Below are 689 nucleotides of genomic sequence, written 5' to 3'. Positions count from 1 at the left end.
TCATATCAAATGTGTACTAGAATTGGCTTGCCAGTGTATAGCCCCTAAATACTGGCAAATACAACTTTTTTTTATTAATGGGAGCTCAGTTTAATAAGTTCAACTGTTTTTCTTTGTGTTAAAGCTGGAGATGATCTGCATGGAGAACCCTTCTGACCTCAAGAAGCAGCTGTTTGTCGAATTTGAGGGGGAGCAAGGAGTAGATGAGGGAGGGGTGTCGAAAGAGTTTTTTCTGTTGGTGCTGGAGGAGATTTTCAATCTTGATATAGGTGAGACGGTTGAAAGAGTGGATTTACAGTGTCGGAATTTGACTTAAAGATAGAAAGATAACATAGACTGGGACACTTGTGAGGATTGTGAGGATCAATGCTCTTACAAACTGACTTTTCCAACTTTTCTCTTTGTCTTTTTTCATACAGGAATGTTCACCTATGACAAAGACACAAAGCTCTTCTGGTTTAACTCCTCTTCACTTGAGAACGAAGCACAGTACACTCTTGTAGGCATTGTCATGGGACTGGCCATTTACAACAACTGCATCCTGGATGTCCACTTCCCAATGGTGGTCTACAGGAAACTAATGGGAAAGAAAGGGACCTTCTTGGACCTGTCCGACTCACATCCAGTATATATATATATTATTTTTTTTGTTAAATCTGTTGTATCAAACAAAGTAGTTAAAAAACTGT

The 689-nt window shown here is 39.2% G+C and overlaps 1 protein-coding gene across 1 annotated transcript; it reads left to right on the top strand.

Moving 5' to 3' along the window:
- Positions 1–8: 8 nt before the first annotated feature.
- LOC103399506 (ubiquitin-protein ligase E3A-like) lies at positions 9–661 on the top strand (the record flags this gene model as incomplete). The annotated part of the gene is made up of 2 exons (XM_008338189.3): positions 9–269; positions 420–661. Coding segments are annotated over exons 1-2 (381 nt in total), but the record flags the coding sequence as incomplete, so codon positions are not given.
- Between the last annotated feature and the right edge of the window lie 28 nt (positions 662–689).

The sequence above is a fragment of the Cynoglossus semilaevis genome, unplaced genomic scaffold, assembly GCF_000523025.1.
Source record: "Cynoglossus semilaevis isolate Cse_v1.0 unplaced genomic scaffold, Cse_v1.0 C18978208, whole genome shotgun sequence".
In the NCBI taxonomy this organism is placed as follows: domain Eukaryota; kingdom Metazoa; phylum Chordata; class Actinopteri; order Pleuronectiformes; family Cynoglossidae; genus Cynoglossus; species Cynoglossus semilaevis.
This window is presented reverse-complemented; position numbering and strand designations above follow the sequence as displayed.